This window comes from Carlito syrichta, unplaced genomic scaffold (assembly GCF_000164805.1).
Source record: "Carlito syrichta isolate Samal-C Ts95f unplaced genomic scaffold, Tarsius_syrichta-2.0.1 Scaffold309186, whole genome shotgun sequence".
NCBI lineage: Eukaryota > Metazoa > Chordata > Mammalia > Primates > Tarsiidae > Carlito > Carlito syrichta.
In genome coordinates, this window is record NW_007253282.1 from 784982 (window position 1) to 809954 (window position 24973).

Here is a 24973-nt window from a genome sequence, read left to right on the forward strand (position 1 = left end):
GCCTTCCAAGTAGCTGGAACTACAGGCGCATGCTACCACGCCCAGCTAGTTTTTTGATTTATTGTAGAGATGAGGTCTCACCTGCCCAGGCGGGTCTCGAACCTGCGGGCTCAGGCAATCCACTCACCTCAGCCTCCCAAAAGCGCAGGATTATAGGCTGAGCCACCGAGCCCGGCTAAATTTAATTTTTAAAAAAGTGAGTTGACTTAAACTAAAACATTAAAAGCATCCAGATATAACAAAAATCATAAAGCAATATGAATGTTTGAAGTTGGGAAATACTAGTATAGACTGTAAGTTTTCCCCAAAGTTTATTTGTTGCTAATGTTTCTTATTATATGTCTCAAAATTTGAATTTTTTTTTTTTTTTTTTGAGTTGAAGTCTCACTTCTTCACTCAGGCTGGAGTGCAGTGGCATACACTCTCACGGCCACTCCAGCGTTGACCATCGACATTCTGGGCTCCAGGGATCCTTCCGCCTCAGCCTTCTGAGTAGCCGAAACTATCACATGCAGCTATTTTTATTTTATTGTAGAGACGAGGTCTTACCAAGTTGCCTGGGCCCGTCTTGAACCTGCGGGCTCAGGCAATCCACTTACCTCAGCCTCCCAAAGTGCTGGGATTACAGGCTAAGCCACAGAGCCTGGCCCTTGAATAATTTTTATGTCTCTACTTTTTAGTTTTCATTTACTTACTTAATTATTTTTGAGTCCGAGTCTTACTCTGTCGCCTAGGCTGGAGTATAGTGGCGTGCTTAGGTCCACTGCAGCTTCGACTTGCTAGGCTCAGGTGATCCTTCTGCTTCAGCCTCCCAGATAGTTGGGACTACAGGTGCACACCACCATGCCCAGTTTATTTTTTGATATATTGTAGAGATGAGGTCTCGCCAAGTTGTCCAGGCTGGTCTTATACCCCTGGACTCAGGCAAGTATCTATTCCTGACTTGTATCCCACAACTTTAAAAAACAAAAACAAAACAAAACAAATTAACCAAGTGTGGTGGTGCATGCCTGTAAGTAAACAGTATTCAGACGACAGAGGCAGAAGGATCACCTGAGCCAGGAGGAGGTTGAGGCTGCAGTGAGTCATGCTTGTGCCACTGCACTTTTGCCTGGGCAACAGAGTGAGACTCTGACTCAAAAAAGAAAAAGGAAACAAAAGGAAGCCTTATTCTTACAATCTTTTAAAAAACATTTTTTTTTAATTTTAAAGATGTGGAGTACAATTCAGGGATACTCTTCTTAAACTTTATTTTGAAGTATAACACAAAAAAATGCGCACACATAAATGTGCAGCTCAATTTATCAAAAACCAAGCATTCATGTAATGAACATCCAGGTTAAGAAATAGCAAATTGTCTGCACTCCACAATGGTGCCTGTGAGGAAGGATTTTTAAAAGATCTCAGAGAAATTATTGATGAGAAACAGCATTTACATAAAGTGCTAGAGAATAAGCAGAACCCCTTTGAGAAGACTGTAACTGTGGAAGAAGTGGTATTCTAAAGGGAAGCCAGGTTTCATTTAAGGGAGGGAAGTGGGCTAGTAGTGAGTGCATATGTTGAAAGATACGGAGTTGGAGGATGTTTACTAACAAACAAGTTCCAGAGAGCACAGTGGAGAAGTTTTGAAGGAAGGATAGCAGTAAAAGGCCATCAACTATATAACCTCCCTTCCATGTTTAACAGAGACTATTACCTTTCTTGAAATTTTCCTCTTTGTGTGTGGGGGTGTGTGTGTGTGTGTCATTGTCAATACCACTCTCATTTTTCTACTTTGATCATTTTTTTCTCAGTGTCTTATTTTTTTGTTTGTTCTACAGGTATTTCCTGAGCTTTCTGTCCTGCCTTTTTTTCCTTGTTCTATAAGAGTTAACTCATTTCATCTCTTTTTTTCTGAATGAGTGCTCTGTTTTTTTGTTTTTTGTTTTTTAATTTTAAAGATGTGGAGTATAATTCAGGGTTAGGTATACAAATGTTCATTATGTAGGTACCCTTGTATCTTGTATTTTTTTTTGAGTTGAAGTCTCACTCTGTCGCCCAGGCTGGAGTGCAGTGGCATGCTCACAGCTACTCCAGCGTTGACCTGCTGGGCTCGCGATCCTTCCGCCTCAGCCTTCCAAGTAGCTGGAACTACAGGCCCACGCTACCATGCCTGGTTAATTTTTAATTTATTGTAGAGACAAGGTCTTGCCAAGTTTCCCGAGATGGTTTCGAACCTTCAGGCTCAGGTGATCTTCTTGCCTCAGCCTCTCCAAGTGCTGGTATTACAGGCTAAGCCACCAAACCTGGCCTACCCTTGGGTTCTTTATCTCTAGACCACACTTAAGAAATACCTCTTCCTGGCAAATAAAAATAATTTTCCAGTCATAGAAAAAAACCTATCTGATAATTTTTTTTTTTTTTTGAGTGGAAATCTCACTGTCACCCAGGGTGGAGTGCAGTAGCACGGTCACAGCCACTGCAGCCTTGACCTGCTTGGCTCAGGTGATCCTTCTGCTTTAGTTTTCAAGTAGCTGGAACTACAGGTGTGCACCGCCACATCCAGTTAATTTTTTTATTTATTGTAGGGATGAGTTCTTGCCATGTTGCCTAGGCTGGTCTCGAACCTGTGGGCTCAGGTAATCCTCTGCCTTCTGCCTCCCACAGTGCTGGGATTACAGGCATGAACCTCTGTGCCTGTCTTAATTTTTTTTTTTTTTTTTTGAGTCAGAGTCTCACTCTATTACCCAGGCTGAAGTGCAGTGGCACGCTCACAGCCACCCCAGTGTCGACCTGCTGGGTTCAGGTGATCCTTCCACCTCAGTCTGCCAAGTAGCTGGAACTACAGGCATGTGAAACCATGCCTAGCTAATTTCTTTAATATATATTGTAGAGACGAGGTCTCACCAGGTTACCCAGGCTGGTCTCAAACCCCTGGGCTCAGGCAGCTCTCTCTCCCTGGCTTCCCAAAGTGCTGGGATTACAGGCTTGAGCCACCATACCCAGTCAATTTTTTTTTAAATTAAAAATTAAAGAAAAAAATTTTTTTTTGTAGAGATGGGATTTTGCTATATTATCCAAGCTAGTCTTGAACTCTTGACCCCAAGCGATCCTCCCATCTTGGCTGCCCAAAGTGCTGGGTGACTAACCACCATTAGCTCTGTCGGTCTCCAGCTTGCACATGGCAAATGTAAGACTTTCCAGCCGCCACAATTGTGTGAGCCAGTCCCTCATAATCAATCTCTATGTATCCATATGTACCCTATTGGTTTTGTTTCTTTGGACTGTTCATTTAAAAAATGAATAAAACCTGCACACGTGTTTCTAAAAGCTTTATTCATAACTGTCAAACTTGAAAGCATCCAAGATGTCCTTCAGCAGGTGAATGGATAAATACACCGTGGTACATCTAAACAATGGACTTTCTTAATATGCAGAGACATGAGGTCTCGAACCATGAAACGCCATAAAAGAATCTTAAGTGCATATTACTAGGTGGAAGAAGCCAATCTGAAAGTGCTACACACTGTATGATTCTAATTTTATGATATTCTGTAAAAGGTAAAACTGGAGACAATAAAAGGATCAGTGATTACCAGGGGTTGTACAGAATGGGGAGTTGGATGAATAGGCTGAATATAGGATTTTGGGGACTGTGGAGTTATTCTGTATGATATTATAATGGTTATACATTTTTCAAAACACATAGAATGTACAGTGCCAAGAGTGAATTCTGATGTAAACTGTGAACATTTGGTGACAGTGATGTGTCAGTATGGGTTCACTGAGTGAAATAAATAATATATCATTTTGTGTGGGATGGTGACAGTGGGGAGACTGCTTAAGTGGAATCTCCCTGCACCTTCCACTCAATTTTTCAGTACACTTAAAACTGCTGTAAAAAATAAAAGTCTTTAAAAAAATGAGCAAAAGGAGAGGAGGTGGGATTGGCAATAGTGGGATTCTGCCAGGGGAGGGGGGTACACCTCATCAACAAAGGTACCTGCATAATAAGCATTTGTATACCTAACCCTTAATTGTACCCCACATCTCTAAAATAAAAAAATTAAAAGCAAAAAAAGATAAAAATAAAAAAACAGCAATACCTACTTTTCTGAGGAACTATGAAAAAATATATAAAGTGCTTACCACAATGCCTGGCATATAATAAATGCTCAATAAGCAAACAAAAAAAAAAATGAGGAAAAGACTTAAACAGTTCACAAAAGAAAATATCAAGGCTGGGCGCAGTGGCTCAAGCCTGTAATCCCAGCACTTTGGTATGCTGTGGTGAGAAGATTGGCTGAGCCCATAGGTTCGAGACCAGCCTGGGCAACTTGGCGAGACCTCATCTCTACAATAAATAAAAAAATTAGCCAGGAGCGGTAGTATGCACCTGTAGTTCAGGTTACTTGGAAGACTGAGAAGGAAGGATCGCTTGAGCCCAGCCAGTTGACACTTGGGTGGCCGTAAGCGTGCCACTGCATTTTAGCCTGGGCTACAGTGTGAGACTCCAACTTAAAAAAAGAAAAAGAAAATATCAAAATTTTCCAAAACATGTTAATAAAACACTAGAAGTGTTAAAATTAAAGAAAAGAAAATTGCATCTGGATATAGTGACTCATGACTGAAATCCCAGTGTTTTGAGAGACTGAGATGGGAAGGTTGCTTGAGGCCAGGAGTTCAAGACCAGCCTGGGCAACATAGCAAGACCCTTTCTCTACAAAAAGTTAAAAAATTATCCAAGTGTGGTGGGATGTGCCTGTAGTCTCAGTTACTTAGGAGGCTGAGGTAAGTTGTAGTTGTGCAGCTGCGCCCTAGCCTGGATGTCAGAGTGATACTTCGACTAAAACAAACAAAAGAATAGTGGTTAAATAGGTAAGGCATAGTTACTGACCGGATTCTGAAACTTTTGTATCTTGATCTGTGTGGTGATTGGTTACAGAGGTATTTACATATGTACAAATTGTCAAGCTAGACATTTAAACTTTGTGTCTTTTTCTCTGTAAGATCTCAATTAACAAAAAAAGTGATAGGTTTTCAAACTCCCCATGAAACCATCCTTTCTCCCTGCCAGTTTTTTGCCAGTCATTTCTACCTTTGAGATTACTTTTGACCCTTTGCTTTTCTTTTATTCCCACTGGCTCCCAGAGAGAGGATTCATTCATACAACCAATAGTAGATATCGGTAACATTAAAATCTATTTGTCTGAACAAAGATCTCTAGACATGGACATTTTGAAGTAATTAATATTCTCGCTGGTACTTAGAATTGTACTGTGTAATCTCACCTAGATATGCTTCTGTTATCTTAGTCTCATCTTCATTGAAGACCTTTACTCTCCAGCATTTCCTTATTTGACAGCCATAATTTCCATCTCTCTGATTAAAACCTTGGGGTCATTTGATTTTCTCCCTCTTCTTTTTTTTCTCTAGTCAGTCACTTTAACTTTTTAATTTTTTTTTTTTTAATATAAAAAGTCAAAGGTTTCCTGTGTTTCCTAGGCTGATCTTGAACTCCTGGGCTCAAGTGATCCACCTGCTTCAGCCTCCTAAGTAGCTAGCTGGGACTACAGGCCGGTGCCACCACACCCAGCTTTATCCAGCCACTTTATCAAGTCTAGTTAATTCTTATTTGCATTGGTATCCTGAATCCATTTTTCATTTTCTATTCCTGCTAATGTCAACCTACTTTTTTTTGTATTAAAAAAGAGCCTTAATACTTCAGTATTTTATGTAATTAGTTTGAGAATATAAACATGTTGAAAGTTGAGTAGAAATCACAATATAAAATATAAAAGTAGAAAACACTCAGCATTTTGAATCGGTTCCTCAAACTACTCCATTATGGTAGAAGCATGGTATAGTGGATAAAAGTGAACTTTTGTCTGAACATCTAGTGAACTAGTCTATGCCATATGAGTTTACGTTTTAATTCTGTCAGATATGCAGTATATTGATGGGGTAGAGGTGGTGCAGAGTTAGTGGCAGGGGTTATGGTGCCCGTGAGTGTAAAAGGACTTTTGCCTTATTTTTGGCCTTCTTGCGTCTGAACTTCTATTCTGTGTTTCTGGAATTCCTTTCTTCGTGATTTTTGGTGGGAAGCAGAACCTGCTTCTTACTTGAGCCAGATACTTCCTTTACCAGCCTCCTTCTTGCTAATAGGGCATGTGAGCTTTAGTTTTGTTAGGCAAATGCAGCAGTATGGACAGCACCTCAGGAGCTGGTGACACAGAAGAGGAGGAACTGGGTGGACTATGTTGTGTCTGCGGTGGTGGCAGCAGTCGCTGCAGTGGTGTTTTCCCAGGACCAATTCTGCTGCGGTTTTGAATATCATTCCTGGCTGTGGAGCCTATAAATCCGATTCTCTGAAGACTAGTATTCACCAGATATCTTTTCATAAATGTATTTTTTTACTTAAACTAAGTAGGTTTTTGTTGCTTCCAACTAAGAGCCCTGACTGGAAAAGAAATCTTTAAAAAACACCTTGGACTATTAAGCAAACTGATCACATGCAAATCTTGTTTTCTCTTAATTTATACATGAAGTTTTAAAATGTTTTAGGCTTACTTTGTGAGACGTGTAGACAGTACAGATTCTAAATAATAATTATTTCATTTTAGTATTTGCATTTTAAATTTTTAGTGTGCTTCATGGACCATGTGCTGCTATGTATGCCTGAAGTACTTGAAATGCAAATTTGGGGAGACTTTGCCATCTAAATGCTTGGCTGGATTAAGCGCCTAATTAGGATGGTTTTTCAACAAGTTGGAGTAAGCATGCAATCGGTGAGTGCTCAAAATTCATTTTTAAAATCCAGACATTTAGATATTTTAAGAATTTTTTTCTGAGAAAATGAAATAAATCTATATATGACCAACATCTTGAATTCAATATGTTTATGTACTGTTTAATTTGCTTTCTATTTAAATCATAGAAATGAATCTTTTCCCAGCAGCCTAAGTTAGAGAGTAACTTTCTGGGTTACACTGAAAACTTACCAATATATATGTGATGATCGAAAGCAATATATTTGTTATTAATGAGGAAAGGGCTTAAATACATAGAGAAAACAATGAATAAAATATACTAGACTAACACTTGACAACTCTCTGAATGCTGTAGAATTATTAATATTGAAAGCTCTTATAATGTGGTTTATCACACAACTGAAAGGAAAAGGCAAGTCATGTCTACTAAAAAATAACAACTGTAGGTAAGAAAAATAAATTATTTAGTGTGATGTGATTGTTCTATACTATATTTAATTTTCTTGAGACACGGTCTCACTCTGTCACCCAGGCTGGAGTGCAGTAGTACAGCTCCCTGCAGCCTTGAACTCCTGGGCTCAAGTGATTATCCTATCTCAGCCTCCCAAGTAGCAGGGACTACAGGCATGCACCACTATACCTGGCTAATTTTCCTATATTTTGTAGAGACTAGTCTTGCTTTGTTGCCTAGCCTGGTCTCTAACTCCTGGCCTCAAGTGATCCTTTCACTTCAGCCTTCCAAAGTGGTGGGATTACAAGCATGAGCTACCACACCCGGCTGAGATATTAGTTTTGATCTTGACACTTTCATAAATTTTTTCTATAATATATAATGTTTGTTTAGATCTACTGTAAGTTATTAGAGCAATTGCTATGTCAATCACATTTTGTGGGATATTTATTTTTCATTTTAAAATTCAATATTTGTGTCACTGTAACATGGAATTCTGTTTTATTTATTAAGGATATAGGTAGGTTTCATATTTTGAGAATAGGTTTACTTTTTAATACAATGCTTTCATCTTTTTGTTTTTGTGTCTGAACTTCGAATCTCCCAAACTCCCAAGGTTACATCTGTTTTCTTTGGAGATAAAAAGCAGAGAGCCAAATAAAGTTATATTTGTTTACAGCTACATAATTTTGAAATTATTAGCTTGAGGATAAGCAATAGGAAAATGACTTATAAAGTTAATGGTACTTTCGTCTTTTCAGATGTGTTCTTATGTTTTGAATTTCACTTAGTACAGCTATATCACCTTTCTCGTTTGTTATTTACCACATTGGTCTACATGGGGTGGATTAACATTTTAGTAGTGACAGCAAAAGTTTCTTTTTCTCTTGCTTTCGGAAAGAGGGAAGCTTTTTTTATTTATGATTTCTAAAAAGTAAAGCTATAGGATTTCTATTTATTATAATTTTAATAAGAAGTATAGTTTAGTAGCAAGATTGTGGATCGAAACAAACGATGAGCTGAAATTTGTCTCTGCCAGTTATTCTCTTCATCTGCAAAATAGAGATTAGAATTGTAGCCGGGCTCGGTGGCCCAGCCTGTAATCCCGCGCCTTTGGGAGGCTGGGGTGAGTGGATCGCCTGAGCCCGCGGGTTCGAGACCCGCCTGGGCAACTTGGCGAGACCTCATCTCTACAATAAATCAAAATGAGCTGGGCGTGGTAGTGTGCACCTGTAGTTCCGGCTGCTTGGAAGGCTGAGGCGGAAGGATCTCCGGAGCCCAGCAGGTAGAGGCTGCAGTAGCAGGGAGCGGCCACTGCACTCCAGTCTGGGTGACAGAGTGAGACTCCAACTCAAAAAAAAAAAAAAAAAAAAGAATTGCTACTGCAGTTAGCCTGTGGAATAAACAGCATTATGTGCAGAGCACATAGCAAGTGGATTGTGTAATGTAGATACATTCAGTAATGGTTAGTTTTCACCTCAAGTCAGATTAGTGTGAGTAGTGCTAATTGAGGCCAAAGTGCAAAATGCAGTTACAGGATAACACGCTTTAAACTTTGTTCATTTTAAGCTATAAAATAAGCTCCTTTCATCAAAGAATGGACCAGCTAAGACTTATTCAAAATATGGTGATTACAACCGAGGGTCTTTCCCACTAATAACAATGAGCAAGATCTTTTTTTATGTATCGAGGCTAGCTGTAGTCATCACCTTGAACCAGGTAGCTGAAAATCTATGTAAAAACATATTTTCTTCTAATGTAAAGCAATTTGATCTTTTGGGGGTTACTTTCTATTTTAATTTCCAAGATAGTTTAGCTTGCTGCCTAAGAGTAAAAATCCAAAGATAGAATCTACCAACGTCTTTCAGAATTGGAGTCAAGTCCTCTCAAACCCTGCTGCTGCTTTAGCATTGCAGTATTCTAAATCCTTTGTTGTCATTTCCACAATGTTCACAGCATCTTTACCAGAATTATTTCATCTCAAGAAACCACTTTCTTTGCTAATCCGTGAGAGGCAACTCTGCATCTTTTCAAGTTTGATTATAAAATTGCAGTAATTTAGTTACGTCTTCAAGTTCCACTTCTCATTCTTTATTTTTTATTTTTTTTTTAGTCAGAGTCTCATTCTGTCGCTTAGGCTAGAGTACAGTGGCATCCTCATGGCCACTGTAGCCTTGACCTGCTGGGTTGAGGCGAGCCTTCCACCTCAGGCTTCCAAGTAGCTGGAACTACAGTTGTGTGCCACCACATCTGGCTAATTTTTTGATTTATTGTAGAAACGAGGTCTCACCAAGTTGCCCAGGCTAGTCTTGAACCCTTGGGCTCAGGCAGTCCTTTTGTCTCGGCCTCCCAAAGTGCTGGGATTACAGGCATGAGCCACCGTGCCCGAATTGTTTCATTTTCTTATCATTTGTGTGTTCACTGCAGTGGCACTTTTAATTTCCTTCAAGAAGTTTTCTTTGCATTCATTCACATTCACAACTTTGCTAACTGGCTCGAGCCTGGCTTTTGGCCATCTAGACTTTTGGCATGGCTTCCTTATTAAGCTTAATCATTTCTAGCTTTTGATTTAAGGTGAGAGACAACTATTTCTTTCACTTGAACACTAAGAGACTACTGTAAGGTTTAATTGACCTAATTTCAAAAGACAGGGAACAGCCTGGAGTATTCAGGAATAGTGGAGTATTCAGAACACACACAATATTTATCCATTAAGTTCACCATCTGATGTAGGTATGGTTCGTGGTGCCTCAAAACAATTACAATAGTAGTAGCATCAAAGCTCACTGGTCACAGATCACCATAACTGACAATAATAATGACAAAGTTTGAAATACTGTGAGAATTATCAAAATGTGACACGGAGACGTGAAGTATTCCCATATAAACTAGTCCAGCTGTTTCCCTTGTAGTCAGTCAAAGACAAGAGGCAGAAATTGATAGAAAAGAGAGTTTATTTCTGTAACCAAGTCACAGGGAGACAGACAATATCATTACCAAAAACTCCCTCAAAGGCAGTACCACTTACTCAGTTTATATTCTATGGCCCCTCAGGCTATCCCCACACCCCAGACTAAATTACAAGGGCATGACTCAATATATCCTAATAATCCTTCACATTCCACTTCCCCAGGCTAAGTTCCTTGTGGATGGGGAAAGAAAAAGTTACAACAATCAAAAGAACCTACCTTGGTACATTGAGATAAGCAACTTGGATGAAACATGAGAAATGTAAGAAACCCCCCCAAAGCCTTGGACTATAACAGAAGTGAGCACATGCTCTTGGAGAAATGGTGCCTTGGCTGGACACAGGTTGCCAAAAATCCTCAATTTGTAAAAAGGACAAACTGTGCAGGGCAGAGGGAGATTGACAGTAGTCGATATCTGAATATTTGTATACCTAACCCTGAATTGTTCCCCACAATTTTAAAATAAAAATTAAAAAAGAAAAGGACAATATCTGTGAATTACAGTAAAGTGAAGCACAATAAAACTACGTGTACCCGTAAATAAATATGATAACTGTGCTTGAAAGCATTTCGAAAGCAGAAACTGTCCATTCTGTCTGTTTTATCTACTTTTTAAAGCAAAGGTGTAAGCTTTTAGACCCGATTTTGCTTTGTTTTGTTTTTCCATTATAATGACCAGTGATGATTAGTTCTTTGTCTTTTACTGTTTACATTGGCACCACCATGATAGCCACCCCGATTGGCTTACCATGCCAATGCTTACTGTGCCCAGTGCTTTTACATAGATGGTGTATGTTCAATAGAACAACAATCTGTGTAGACAAGAAGCATGAGGTTCAGAGAGTTTGACTGCCTTGATCACAATTACCTGAGTGGTAGAGCTGTAGCATGAACCTGATTCTGATTCCAAATCCTTCCTCTATTTATTGTACTTTGCTATCTCTTATAATAGAAAGAGAAGAAGACTGTTAATGTTTATTAAAGGCTTTATTCGTGCCTTAACTCATTTAATGCTCGTGGGTTCATGAAATAGAAGATAATGTCCTTATCTTGCAGATGAGAAAAATGGAAGCATAGAGGAGTCAATAATATGGCCAACTTTATACAGATAATAAATTGCTAGATGTTTTTTTTGGGGGGGGGTTGGAATTGGAGTCTCACTCTGTCTTCCAGTCTGGAGAGCAGTGGCATGATCACGGCTCACCACAGTCTCGACCTCCTGAGACACAGCCTCGACCTCCTGGGACTACCAACACGTGCCACCATATCCAGCTAATTTTTTGATTTTCTGTAGAGACAAGGTCTCACTATGTTACCTAGGCTGTTCTCGAACTCGAATTCCTGGGCTCAAGCAGTCCTCCCGCCTCAGCCGTCTAAAGTTCTGGGATTATAAGCATGAGCCACTGCACCTGGCCAAAGGCTACTTTTAAAGCCAGGTCTGTATGCTACTATGGCTCATGTTTTCTCTTCACTGCCTTCGATTTTGCCTGAAAATTTGTCTTTTTTTAATTTAATTTTTGAGTTGGAGTCTCACTCTGTTGCCCAGGCTGGAGTGCAGTGGCATGCTCACGGCCACTGCAGCCTTGACCTGCTGGGCTCAGGTGATCCTTCCACCTCACTCTTCCAAGTAACTAGAATTATAGGTGTGCCACCACACTCAGCTAATTTTTAAAATTTCATTGTGGAGACAAGGTCTCGGCAAGTTGTGCAGGCTGATCTTGAATCCCTGGTCTCAGGCAATCTACTCGCCTTGGCCTCCCAATGTACTGGGATTATAGGCGTAAGCCACTGCACCCGACCCCTTGTTTCATTTTAAAACCATATGTTCACATGTCTAAACTTCTTTTTCAATTTATTATTATGTTTATGTCCCTACGCAAAAATGTTTTTAAAGTAAAGTAAGAATAGTGAGAAGCTAATGGTTTTGATTGATCTCAGGATTTTATGTTGGAAGAAAAGTTGCTCTATCAAGTGTCTAGTATTAGCAATATAGTAATACACAAGGATTGTACCCTGGTTTTCCTTTCCTTTGTATTAGCAATATAGTAATACACAAGGATTGTACCCTGTTTTTCTGTTTCTGTTTTTTTATAGTCAGGATCTCACTCTGTCACCCAGACTGGAGTACAGTGGCATGTTCACGGCCACTGTAGCCTTGACCTGCTGGGCTCAGGCTATCATTCTGCCTCAGCCTTCCAAGTTACTGGAACTACAGGCATGTGCCACCATGCCCAGCTAATTTTTCTTTATTTATTATACAGACGAGGTCTCACCAACTTTTCCAGGCTGGTCTTGAACCCCTGGGCTCAAGCAGTCCTCTCACCTCAGCTTCCCAAAGTGTTGGGAGTACAGGCATGAGCCACTGTGCCCAGCTTCCTTTTGTTTTGAAGGAGGAATGTGAATATAGGTAGGAGTTTAGAGTAAAGAAGAAAACTGAGGGAAGTATTAATCTTTTTTTTTTTTTGAGTTGAAGTCTCACTGTGCCGCCCAGGCTGGAGTGCAGTGGCACGCTCAGGGTCGCTGCAGCCTCAGTCTAATTTATCGTAGAGAGGAGGCCTTGCCAAGTTGCCTAGGCCGGTCTCAAACCCCTGGGCTCAGGCGATCCTCTCGCCTCGGTCTCCCAGAGTGCTGGGATTACAGGTGTGAGCCACTGTGCCCAGCATATTAATCTTTAATTAGGGATTTTGAGATTGTTGCAGAGTTTAATCTTTCCGTCTCCACTCCTTCCCTTTTCCCAACACACACTTTTTATTTTCCTTAGCTCCTTTAGAATGAAGAATTTACCCTTTGTTAAATCTTAGACTTTTTAAATTTTTGATTAGTGATGTGGACTTTCTTCCCAGAAAAATGTTATGTATATACACATTTTTAAATGTAATTTCAGATGTATGTGAACCTCTACATTGATATCACACATTTTGTCTTGAGAAGCATATATTTACCTAGAATTCAATTTATAGGTTTTCCTGCTAAATAATTCTTCTCAAGTAATCATATAAACTAGTGTATAACAAATGAATTACCACATAAAGCTTGAGTGCATCATGGATGAGACAGATGATGGCTTCAGATTCCAGCTTCACACGTCAACACTTTCTACAATAGCATTTTACAAAGTTAAAAAAGAACAAATTGCTTTCCTGTTGTCATCCTCCTCCTTGCTGTCATCGCTTTCACACACTTGCTGAATGCTATGGACTGTCATTATTAGATGCAGACATGAGTATGCACACACGCATACACACAGAAATTCACTATTATTTAAAAGCAGTTTTTATAGGTAAAGCAAAGTATGGTTGCTCTATTTAGTTATTTCTTAATGACATTGAATTGTCTTATTTCTTAATGAAATTGGATTATTTTGTAGTGGCTTTTCTCTCTGCCTTCTCTCTTATATCTGAAGAAATATTAATGACAGTTTATCTTAAGAGGAAGTCTTTCTTTTTCTAAACCAGTGTACTGACAAGACATAGTTCAGCCACAAGTTAGGCTAGGAGATGCACTTGGGTCATACATCCTCCCGGTGCACAGATGGTGACTTTTTAGTACCATCTGCTCACTGTTTCTTCACAACCATTTACAATTTTCCCCCTGCATGAGGGCTGGATATGAAAAAAGTAGTCAGACCTAGTTTGAGTTCCTGGAAGTTAACTATTATTCTTTCTTTTTCCTACCATCCAATAAAGGTTAAGGTTCCTTTTTCTGAGTATTCTAATCATTAATTTACACAGACCCTTGCTTCATATTTCTTGGTACTAAATACTGTGCAATTTGCAAGTAACAGAAGAACACATTATGTTCGTCTACTGTGTATGCTTGAAAAAAATAATCACATAAAGCAATCTGTTCTTTTCCTTCCTTTAACTTTGTAGAAGAAACCTAAGCAGTCTACTTATTCCTTATAATTAAAAGCTGAATCATTGGCCACTGCTCTTGCAGAAGGCACCTGGTCGTCTTTCCTTCAGATATTAAACAGATGGAAAGATAATAGTTGAAATTTAGCCCTGCAGCATGCATAGTGCAGAATGCCAAAAACTGGCAGAAACATTAGTTCTGACCTTGGCAAATCCTTTCTAAATTTTTCTTTGTGAGCTTTTTGTCCTCTTCATGTCCAGGCAAGATTTTTGCTTACTGGAGGGGAGGGAGATTCATTCTAGATTATGTAATTGTCACATTGCAAATAGGATTCCATTTGTGCTACATCATAGGAGAGTTTTGATTTGTGACTAAACAGAAGACTCAGGAAGAGAATGACTGAATAGTATAGTTACTTTTGCTCTGTGTATTTATTTTTTAAAAGATCAAGACCTATTAAAATAAGACCTATTAAAGTGTATACAGTAAAGAATTTGGAATTTGATTAAATATTGCCTCTTTTACAATGATTTGCCCATTTTTTTGACCTGGTTGTGGTGGAGGGTTCTTACATTGACTTTTTAGAACTATGAGGCTTCCCATTTTTCTCTAGTCCGATGTTTATCCTTCTTTTGGTCCTTACTTGTCATTATGCCTACTTGTGTGATAATCCTCTATGAACATTGGTATGAATGATGTTTTCTGCTAAGCTTCAGGGTAACCTTGCCGCTTATGTTATATACTATTCATATTTTAATATTGTTGTCTTTCTATCTATTGACCAATTTTCCAACCTGTACCATCCTTTATGTTTCTATTTCCAAAACAAGAGTTAAAGTTTTTGTTGGTTATCATAGCCAGTGTAGATTAGTACTTTCTAGAACTAGAACTCTCCAAGGTAAGAGTCAATGAAACCTTGAAATATATATGGTAAAAATATAAAAGCTTTGACAGGTGCCAGGGGTGTTAGATATATCCTTATGAAGCCCACTTTGTTTTTTGTTGTTGTTTTCTTAAGAGACCAGAGTCTCACTCTGTCACCCAGGCTGGAGTGCAGGGGTGGATCATAGCTCACTGCAGCCTGAAATTCCTGAATTCAAGTGATCCTCCTGCCTTGGCCTCAGATAGGACTACAGGCTCATACCACCACACCCAGTGAATTTCTTTTCTTTAGAAATAGTGTCTCTCTGTTAATAAGGCTGGAGTGCAGTGGCGATCATAGCCTAGTTGAGTCTCGAGCTCCTAGGCTCAAGCAATCCTTCTTTCTGAGACTGTTGAAAAGCTAGGACCACAGGTATATGCCACCACACCTGGCTAATTTTTGTAGACAGGTCTTTGCTTTGTTGCCCATTCTGGTGTCAAACTCTTGGCCTCAAGCCATTTTTCTGTCTTAGCCTCCCAAAGTGCTGGGAAACTATTTTTTGTGGAGACAGGGTCTCTGGCTTATATTGCCCAGGCTGGTCTCGAACTCCTGGGCTCAAGCAGTCCTCCTGCCTCAGCCTCCCAAAGCGCTGGGATTACAGGCATAAGCCACTACACCTGGCCCTAAACCCCACTTTGACTCATATTGTTGTCCCTAAATTATATTTTGTTACTAAAATCTAAGAAATCAGATCGCTTCTATGCTTATTTTATAAGTTGTGTATGCTTTTAGAATAGTCTAAAGACCTAGTTTGGGTTACGTTTTGGAGCCACCACTATTTACAGCGACCAATTGCTTGGTTATGCCGTTTATATTTGGGTCATTCCATTCTTCTTTTTTTTTTTTTTTGAGTTGGAGTCTCACTCGGTCGCCCAGAGTGGAGTGCACTGGCCGCTCCCGGCCGCCGCAGCCGCGACCTGCTGGGCTCCGGCGATCCTGCCGCCTCCGCCTTCCGAGCAGCCGGAACTACAGGCGTGCGCTACCGCGCCCGGCTGATTTTTGATTTATTGTCGAGATGAGGTCTCGCTGCCCAGGCGGGTCTCGAACCCGCGGGCTCAGGCAACCCACTCACCTCAGCCTCCCAGAGGCGCGGGACCACAGGCTGAGCCACCGAGCCCTGCCTGGTCATTCCATTCTTTCTTTTTTGAGTTGGAGTCTCACTCAGTCTCCCAGACTGGAGTGCAGTGGCCGCTCCCGGCCGCCGCAGCCTCCACCCGCTGGGCGCCGGCGATCCTTCCGCCTCCGCCTTCCGAGGAGCCGGAATTACAGGCGCTACCTGATTTTTTGATTTATTGTAGAGATGAGGTCTCGCTGCCCAGGCGGGTCACGAAGGTCATTCCATTCTTAAAGATTGACCTTTCAAAGGAGTTGATGATGTCCGTTGTTTCAGAATACCTAGCTGATTGGTACTATTTGTTTAGCCTTTAGGATATAATTGAATGTTAAAGTTTGATGGATTAAGTATAACAGTCATATCATTCTCATTCTTTTCCTTTAGAATAGCTTTTAATAGCATACTACTTTTCTTTACCTCTTCTGTCCAGGCTTTCAAGTATAGCACTCAAAACAGATGGATTAGTTTTTCTCTTTAAGGAAAGAGTATATACTTGGGGAGAAGTTCTAAGGTACAATTTGTAATGATTTAACATTCTGCATGTGTTGTTTTTGCTTTTTTTTTGCCTTGAGGATTTGTTTTTGGTTTTGCTTTTAGCATAGCATGGTGTCATGTGTGTATTATGATTTCATCTAAGAAATTCTGCTTATTAGGGCCACCACTAGCCCATTTACCACCTAATTTCTGGGGACAGGGCCTCCCAAGAAGATGCAGGACTTCATGAGCAGTATGCTGGGATTTTACCCCTGCTCACCCTTGGCCAAGCATTCTTGTGCAGCAGATAACATGCAGCAGTTGGTACACATTCTGAACTTTGTACTAATTTGAAATTATTTTGAAAACTCTATTACAGCAAAAGTAGCTCATATTTATTTAAAATGTTTGTATTAAAATTCGAATACTAGAAATATAACGGAAGACTTAAAATTGTGTTTCTGTTGCAGAATAGCATGATGGCCTAATGAAAATTTAATATTGAAATAATACTAAATTTAGTATTATTTTTAAAAATTCTAATTATTCTGTTTTTTTATATAATACCTTACATTAACTATCATTGCATTAATAATTAGCTATATATGTTCTTTCATTTTGAATTGAGAAATATTAGTTTATTTCCTTTATCATTTAGAGTGTTCTGATCCTGAATTAATGTGTTGCTAGCATGTCATTTAAATGATTGTGCAATGCTTTGTTTTAGCAGGTCTATAACTCTTGTAATTAAGGTTTTGGTTTTTTCTACTTCCTCAGGTACTTTGGTCTGGGAAGCCATATGGTTCGTCTCGAAGTATCGTAAGGAAAATTGGTACTAATTTGTCTCTGATTCAGTGTCCAAGAGTTCAGTTTCAGGTACTTTATTTAAAGTTAATATGTACAGTAGAAATACAAATAGGCAAGATTGTTTTAAAGTATTTTCTTTGTTGTTTGTGCCTTTTCCCCAGTGGCTACTACTACCAATAAAATAAAGATGACTAAAAACCACAGTAAAGTCTTTCTAATTTTAGTTTCCTTATAAAGTGATTATTCAAGATCTTCAAGACATTTATCCTTCTTAAGAATGCATATGTGAAGATTTAGAAGCATATAATAAGCTAAGTGTTGTTAATTCCCAGGTGACCTGAAACATAGGCCTTATATTACTTCAGGTACTTCAGGTACCATTATTTTTCTTTTGTTGTTACACCTTCCTCTTTCGACAACCATTCTGTTCCCCACCTTTGTTTTTAGATGTCTTTGTGGATGCTGTATGAACTTGTTTCTCTGTCATTGATTTCAAGCTCAGCATTAATTGTAGGATTCATTGCCTCGGCAGTGTCAGTGTCAAGACACGTAATTGTAGTTCTCTCAATGAGGTGACAGTCAAATGCTAAATTAGAACTTTTGACGACTTGAGTCTTGGTAAGAATTCTCAGCTAGGTGCCGTGTCTCAAGCCTCTAATCCCAGCACTGTGGGAGGCTGAGGTGAGAGGATTGCCTGAGTTCAGGAGTTCGAGACCAGCCTGGTCAACTTGGCAAGACCTTGACTCTACAATAACAAAAAAAATTGCCGGGTGTGGTGGTGCATGCCTGTAGTTCCAGCCACTTGGAAGGCTGAGGCAGAAGGATTGCCTGAGCCTAGCAGGTTGAGGCTGCGGTGGCTGTGAGTGTGCCACTGCACTCCATCCTGGGCAACAGAGACTCCAACTGAAAAAAAAAAAAGAAATCTCTTTTGATCCTAAATCAGGAGCATCTCTTCTTCTCTGCTTGGAGATACTATTTTCTTTCATTTGTGCTTTTGTTTCATTTTGTTATTATAGTGTTAGGCATATACTACATAGCTTTGTTCTTATTTTTTAGTAATTCTCTACAACAGTAGAGAGAATTTTCGTTCAACACTTAATAATATAAAGTTCAACAGATATCTATGCCCATTTTAAATAATAGATTAGCATGTGGAGATGAGAAAGTTGTCTTTAACTCATCATTCAGAAGTGTAAAAGTGCCCGTACATGTTTATTTGATAGCGTGTCATACATTTTTTTTTGTGAGTTGGAGTCTCACTCCATCGCCCAGGCTGGAGTGCAGTGGCACACCCGCCCACAGCCACCTCAGTGTCGTGGTGGGGGGACCCTTCCACCTTAGCCTTCCAAGTAACTGGAACTACAGGCACATGCTACTGTGCCCAGCTTGTTTTTTGCCATTTGTTGTAGAGGTGGCGTCTCACCAAGTTGCCTAGGCTGGTCTGGAACCCCTGAGCTCGGGTAATCCTCTCACCTCGGCCTCCCAAAGTGCTGGGATTACAGACTTGAGCCGCTGCACCCAGCCTACTCTTTTAAAAAATACCATTTAAAGTTTTTATTTTAAAGATGTGGGGTATAATTCAGGATTAGGTACATAAGCGGTCATTGTACAGATAAAGTTTTGGCCTTCCTTTTATCCCTACTTTGTCTGGTTTGTGTTTCTGATGTTATGTGCCCCGCTCCCCTCCCTCCCCTAGCAATGTCCTGCTACTGCCAATCCCTTTCTTATAGTATTATGATTAATGTTCAGGATCTGCTTGTGAATGAGAATATGTGGTACTCAGTTCTTTGTTTCTGTGATAGATCACTGGGTATGATAGACTTTAAATCCATCCAAATTGCTGCAGTCCATAATTTTATTCTTCTTTATGGCTATGTAATATTCCATTGTGTATATGTACTACATTTTTTTATACAGTTCACTTTCAAAGGGCAGCATGGTTGGTTTTATGTTTTTGCTGAGTGCTGCAAAAAACATGCATGTGCCATGTCATACTCTTAAATCACCCCTCCTGGTAAATGGAGGTGAAAATCTGTTTCTAAATAAGTGGTAGAAATCAGCATTTACTCAGGTTGTTTATTGCTGTGTTCATAATCCTATTTGCAGGATTTTGTGCATCAATCTAGAAACTGACAGATTGAAACTCTCCAATAATTAATTTTGGTCAAACTCTAGGCTTTTTCTTCTTAACTCATGAAGTAAAACATCAAAGGCTTTTAAAAAGATAATCAAAATGAAGAAAACTGTAGTACTGTCTCTCAAGTATAATTTCTAAAACTCAGTTCATTTAGACTTGCATTGCTATTTGCTTTATTTGCCAACTTTCTTCAAATAACTATTGTAGCTGGGCTCGGTGGCTCAGCCTGTAATCCCATGCTTTGGGAAACTGAGGTGAGTGGATTGCCTGAGCCCGTGGGTTTGAGACCCACCTGGGCAACTTGGCGAGACCTCATCTCTGCAATAAATTAAAAAATTACCCAGGCGTGGTAGCGTGCGCCTGTAGTTCCAGCTACTTGGAAGGCTGAGCGGAACTATCGCTGGAGTCCAGCAGGTCGAGGCTGCAGTGGCTGGGAGTGGCCACTGCACTCCAGTCTGGGTGACAGAGTGAGACTCCAACTCAAAAAAAAAAAACAAAAGCAAAACTATTGTGTTAACTAAGACTTATTAATTTTTTCTGACTTTTAAGCTCCATTAACATAGTATTTCTGTTTAATCATTTGCTTTCTTTCTAGTTACAGGAGAATAAGCGTTTGTGTTCACGTAACTTGAAACATGTAAAAGGGCATGGAGTTAGCTAACATTTTCTGATTGTAACCCAAATTTGCTTTGACAGTCAATGAGTTGAAGTACTGGAGTCAAACACATTTACTTGGGAGGATTCTCTTTCTCAATGTTATCAGTCTCTTAAAAAGGGTATTCATAGAAAAAGACTATTAGATTGAGTTTGGGCACTGTATTTGAAAATAAATGGATTAACATCAAGAGAAGAGAAAGGTAAGAGAAGCATTGGTGACCTGCTTGAGAATGTAGTGGAAGATGGAAGCCATTTGTTTATAGTGAGGTTTTTATTTCCAGGCATACTGAGTTCTTCCTATTGTCCAACATTTAGTTCAACATTTAATCATATAAAGTTCAACAGAATCTAGGTGATTTCAGTGTAAGGATCCATATGAAATATAGAATCATTTTTCTTTGCTTCTACTTCTCTTGACTTTCGCTTCTGTTCCTTTCCTAGTACTTACATTATTGACAGTGGCTTAACTCTGTCACCCTCAAAATGGTTTTAAATCTGAAATCTTTTTTTTTTTTTTTAATAGAGGCTGAGTCTCACTCTGTCACCTAGACTGGAGTGCAGTGGCATGCTCACAGCCACCAAGGCAGCCTTGACCTTCTGGGCTCAGGTGATTCTTCCACCTCTGCCTTCCAAGTAGCTGAAACCACAGGTGTGTGCCGGCATGCCTGGCTAGTTTTTCTTGATTTATTGTAGAGATGAGGTCTCGCCAAATTGCCGAGGCTGGTCTCGAACCCCTGGGCTCAGGCAATCCTCTTGCCTCTGCCTCCCAAAGTTCTGGGATTATGGGAGTGAGTCACCACACCGGGCCTTTTTTTTTCTTTCTTAAGAGAGAAGGTTTAGTTTCACTCTTTTGCCCAGGCTGGAGAGTTGTTGCATGATCCATAGCTCACTGCAGACTAGAACTCCTGAACTCAAGTGATCCTCTTGACTCAACTTCCTGAATAGCTGGCACTACAGGCAATCTCTACCACACCCAGCTAATTTTTAAATTTTCTTGTAGGGACAGGGTCTCACTATGTTCCCAGTCTAGTCTCGGATGTCTGGCCTCAAGCAATCCTCCCGCTTTGGCCTCCCAAAGTGCTGGGGTTACAGGCATGAGCCACTGTGCCTGGCTTACCTCTGAAATCTTAAGCTTCAGTATGTTGCTAGTGGATTACATCTCTTTACTGTACCAGCAGACCCATATATCTTTGATCAAGTAAGACTTCTCTGTAAAGTGATAGATAAAACAGGCACATTCCTTTTTGTTGTGTTCGATGAGATTATCCATGTGAAGTCCTGATTTTAATAACTCATTCAAAGTGAGTGTGCCATAAACATGCTGGCAGTGATGATTTTGTTGTTATTGTTATTGACACCTTACAGTTACAGAACAAATTATCCTATATGCCTTTCTAATTTAACTCCCTCAATTTACAGATTGGAATTCTGTATATAAAGGGTCACAGATCAAAACACATACCAACACATTTATTTACACCTTTATCCAAATAATGAGGACAATGTCTGTTGTGCTGGAAATAAAATGAGGTAATAAATGTAAAACACTGTGAAAGATACCCAATACATGTTTCTTGGCTATATTATTTGAAGGACTGCTTGTAACCTCGTAGGTTTTTTTTTTTTTTTAAGTTGGAGTCTCGCTCTGTCGCCCAGACTGGAGTGCAGTGGCGCTCCCAGCCACCACAGCCTCGACCTGCTGGGCTCCGGCGATCCTTCCACCTCACCACCTCAGCCTTCCAAGTAGCCGGAATTACAGGCATGCGCTACCACGCCTGGCTGATTTTTTGATTTATTGTAGAGATGAGGTCTTGCTGCCCAGGCGGGTCTCGAACCCGCGGGCTCAGGCAATCCACTCACCTCAGCCTCCCAAAGGCGCGGGATTACAGGCTGAGCCACCAAGCCCGGCACCTCGTAGGTTTTACTGCTTCCCTTGTACTTTAGTTAATGAGTGCTAGGAATGAGTTGGCTACTCTACACTCAAAACAGGATCTCTAGACCCTTCATGTTTACTTAATCTAACTCCCCCGGCCCTTTTCTACTTTTTACATATGTGTGTTTCAGCCTTGGGTCACAACTACACACTTGTGCCATAGGCATTTTGTGTATTTGGATATTGTGTTCCCTTTGGAGATGGGAACCCAGATTAAGACAGAGTAGGAGAACAGGCTCTTCTTTGTCTCCTAGTTATTTTAGGTTCACAACATCAAAATGAAAGTCAGTTCAAGGAGGAACTTGCAAAAGCAGTAAACTCTGGGAGATTGGGAGAAATGGGGTACAGAAGTTTTGATTTGTAGTTGTTCTCAGCACTAGATGCATGTTAAAATCATTAAGAGCTGGGGAAAAAAAAAAAACAAAACCACATGCTCAGGCCTTATCACCTAGTGCAGGTATTTATTTTTTTACTTATTTATTTATGTTTTAAGAGAGACTAGGTCTCACTCTGTCACCTAGGCTGGAGTGCAGTGACACAGTCCTTGCACTTCAGGCTTGAACTCTTGAGCTCTTCCTCTGAATCTCCTTCTTTGGCCTCCCAAAGGGTTTATAGACATGAATCACTGCACCCACCCGTCTGTGTGATTCTATATGCCCTCCCTACCTCCTTACAGAAACACTTAGGGAGCTTTTAAAGAAATACAAATCCTATTTAATCTGTATTATAAAACTGAATTTTGTGAATTTGTGTCTTAAATCCTCTTCAGGATCTTAAGCAGCTAAGGTTGAGGACTTCAGCTATAGTTTTATTTTAATATTTTGCTAAAGAAGGTTTTCTTCAATTAGTAACATCTATTGGCAATTATGAAAGTAATCACAAACTACTTTTGGGGTACATTTTTATGAATTTTAAGTTATATGAGTTAAAGAAAAACATGAAATGTAAGCATAGTGTATTAGGGGTAATAAATACTATACTTTAAAAAAAACTTAAGGCAAAAAAAGTAAACCTGAGGACAACCAGATAAGTTATATTTCAGAATAACGTGGGGTGAAGACTTGGCTGTGTGGTCCTGTAGTTTGAATCCCAGCTCTATAATTGACAGACCTCTGGGTAATTTAACCTGGACTATTTTTTTTCTCTTTGGTAACCGACCCGAGGCTATTTTTTTTGAACTATGAGGAATGGTTGTTGGAATTGGTGGTGGAAGGGAATGTTCTGTAACCAAACAAGTAATGAATGAAATTCCCACTAAAGCTTACACATTGTGATTAATCTGAAAGTAAAATGACCACCTTATGACCCATCTTTATTTAGCAAATAAACTTGAAATACTACTTTGTGTAGGTGCTGGTATTCAGTGGTGAACAAAACAGACATTTATGTCTACCTTTATTGGTTATATGATTCATTGGGAGAGATATTTTTGTTGTTGTTGTCTTTTTGTGTGTGTATGTGTGTTTCTGTTTTGAGTCAGAGTCTCTGTCACCCAGGCCAGAGTGCAGTGGCATGCTCATGGCCACTGCAGCCTCAACCTGCTGGGCTCAGGTGATCCTTCCTACTCGACTTTCCAAGTAACTGAAACTACAGGCCATGCCCACTTAATTTTTTTGATTTATTGTAGAGTCAAGGTCTCACCAAGTTGCCCAGGCTGGTCTCGAACTCCTGGAGTCAGTCATCCTCTTGCTTTGACCTCCCAGAGTGTCGGGATTATAGCCGTGAGCCACCACGCCAGGCTGTGTGTGGCTATTTTGTTACACTTCAGCAATTGATTCTTAAAGACTTGTTTCTCCATGGGAATACTGTTACTTACCCACCAAGGTTATTTTCAGAGATACACATATTTTCCTGCCTCTTGTCTCTAGTCTATCTTCCACTTTTCCTGCCCCTTCTACCATTCTAGGTATGCCATGAACACTTTTAATAAGTGTTTAGTTTTTTAAAAATGACCATACAAGTGATCTATTATACAACATGGTGACTATAGTTAGTAACAATGTGTTATATTTTGAAAATCACTGAGAGTAGATTTTAATTGTTTTCACCATAAAAAATAATATGTGAGGTAAATACATGTTAAATTAACTCAATTGAATCAATGCACAGTGTTATTTCAAAACAACATGATGTACACGATTAATATATACAACTTTTATTTGTCAATTAAAAATAAAATAACTTGTTTTAAAGTGACTACATTATTCAGAAATATTAGTGACCAAGTCTGGGCAAGAATATTGCATTGAGTGTTCCATCTTACAGACTGGTGTTTTGTACACAAGGGTACCAATTGTTGGTGTCACTGTATGTCACTATACTATATTAAAACATTGAAATTCTGCTTTTAGTTTTTCTTATAGTGGTAGCAGATGATAGAAACAAAAGGAATAATTGAATCCTATGTAGGTAAAAACCTAGTGATTACTATTGTACTATGTTGCTTTTAAGAATACATAACATAGCCGGACCTCATCTCTACAATAAATCAAAAAATCAGCCGGGCGTGATAGCGCATGCCTATAATTCCGGCTACTCGGAAGGCTGATCGCCGGAGCCCAGCAGGTCGAGGCTGCGGTGGCCGGGAGCGGCCACTGCACTCCAGCCTGGGCGATAGAGTGAGACTCCAACTCAAAAAAAAAAAAGAATACATAACATGTTTTTTTGCATTTGGCTATAAACAAATGGTGGTAAAATACACTGAGTTTATTTACTATTACAACTTACTTCTCAAAGAATCATAGTTTCCAATACCATTGTGTTTATTTTATGAAAATTCACAAGAGGACAAAGTTAGTGCTTCCAGTATTTTTATTTTAAGTATTTCAACTTTGTACATTTGTATTTTACTAATTTGCATTTTCTTAACTTACCTGATTTCATTGGTATAGTTTTATATTATCAG

At 39.6% G+C, this 24973-nt stretch overlaps 1 protein-coding gene across 1 annotated transcript in view; it reads left to right on the top strand.

Annotated features, from left to right (window-relative positions):
• MTFR1 (mitochondrial fission regulator 1) overlaps nucleotides 1-24973 on the top strand; it is a 57963-nt gene that overhangs the window by 7465 nt on the left and 25525 nt on the right. Inside the window, exons 2-3 of the mRNA XM_008066884.2 lie at nucleotides 6625-6767; nucleotides 17312-17410. Of these exons, the coding sequence (XP_008065075.1) occupies nucleotides 6702-6767; nucleotides 17312-17410 (165 nt within the window). The 5' untranslated portion in view covers nucleotides 6625-6701. The remainder of the gene's footprint in view (nucleotides 1-6624; nucleotides 6768-17311; nucleotides 17411-24973) is intronic.